The sequence below is a fragment of the Opisthorchis viverrini genome, assembly GCF_000715545.1.
Source record: "Opisthorchis viverrini unplaced genomic scaffold opera_v5_10625, whole genome shotgun sequence".
NCBI classification, from domain to species: Eukaryota; Metazoa; Platyhelminthes; class Trematoda; order Opisthorchiida; family Opisthorchiidae; genus Opisthorchis; species Opisthorchis viverrini.
In genome coordinates, this window is record NW_008764804.1 from 1 (window position 1) to 507 (window position 507).

At 51.3% G+C, this 507-nt stretch overlaps 1 protein-coding gene across 1 annotated transcript; it reads left to right on the top strand.

Moving 5' to 3' along the window:
- Positions 1-150: 150 nt before the first annotated feature.
- On the top strand, positions 151-357 carry T265_16275 (hypothetical protein; the record flags this gene model as incomplete). Its single annotated transcript, XM_009179860.1, has 1 exon — positions 151-357. A coding segment is annotated over one exon (207 nt), but the record flags the coding sequence as incomplete, so codon positions are not given.
- Positions 358-507: the final 150 nt, after the last annotated feature.

Genomic DNA, 507 nt, shown 5'->3' on the forward strand with positions numbered 1-507 from the left:
GGTTAGACAGCATGACCTTAAAGCTAGTGGATCGGGTGGCTTGATAGCTCCAGGATGGATATTTTTCACCAGAGCACTCTATACCTATGTAAGGACAAACATACCCCAGTTCTTTACGCTTTCTCGCATTTGTTATCTCCTCTGATTCAGACGATTTCGGAGCCTGGTTCGCCGTCTGTGATACCTGGACACTTGGAGTCTCTGGCACGTCGTCCTTCTGAGGGTGGTTTGAACCATCAGCTGATCGTGAACAATCGCACTCGTGAAATGGCCGTGCACTCATCCTCTCGTCTTACATCGCCCATACTGGAAACCTCCGGTGCAATGAGCAGTCTGGCAACGGCTTCCTTAGAGCCAGTAGGCAGAAACAAACGACGTCGAAGTGGACCACCTACACCACAGCTGGCGGCTCCCAACTCCATGCACACGTCCAACCACATCACAAGAACCCGACACGTCTCCCAAATCGATATGCCTACAAACTCTATTCCTGTTTCCAACGGGCCC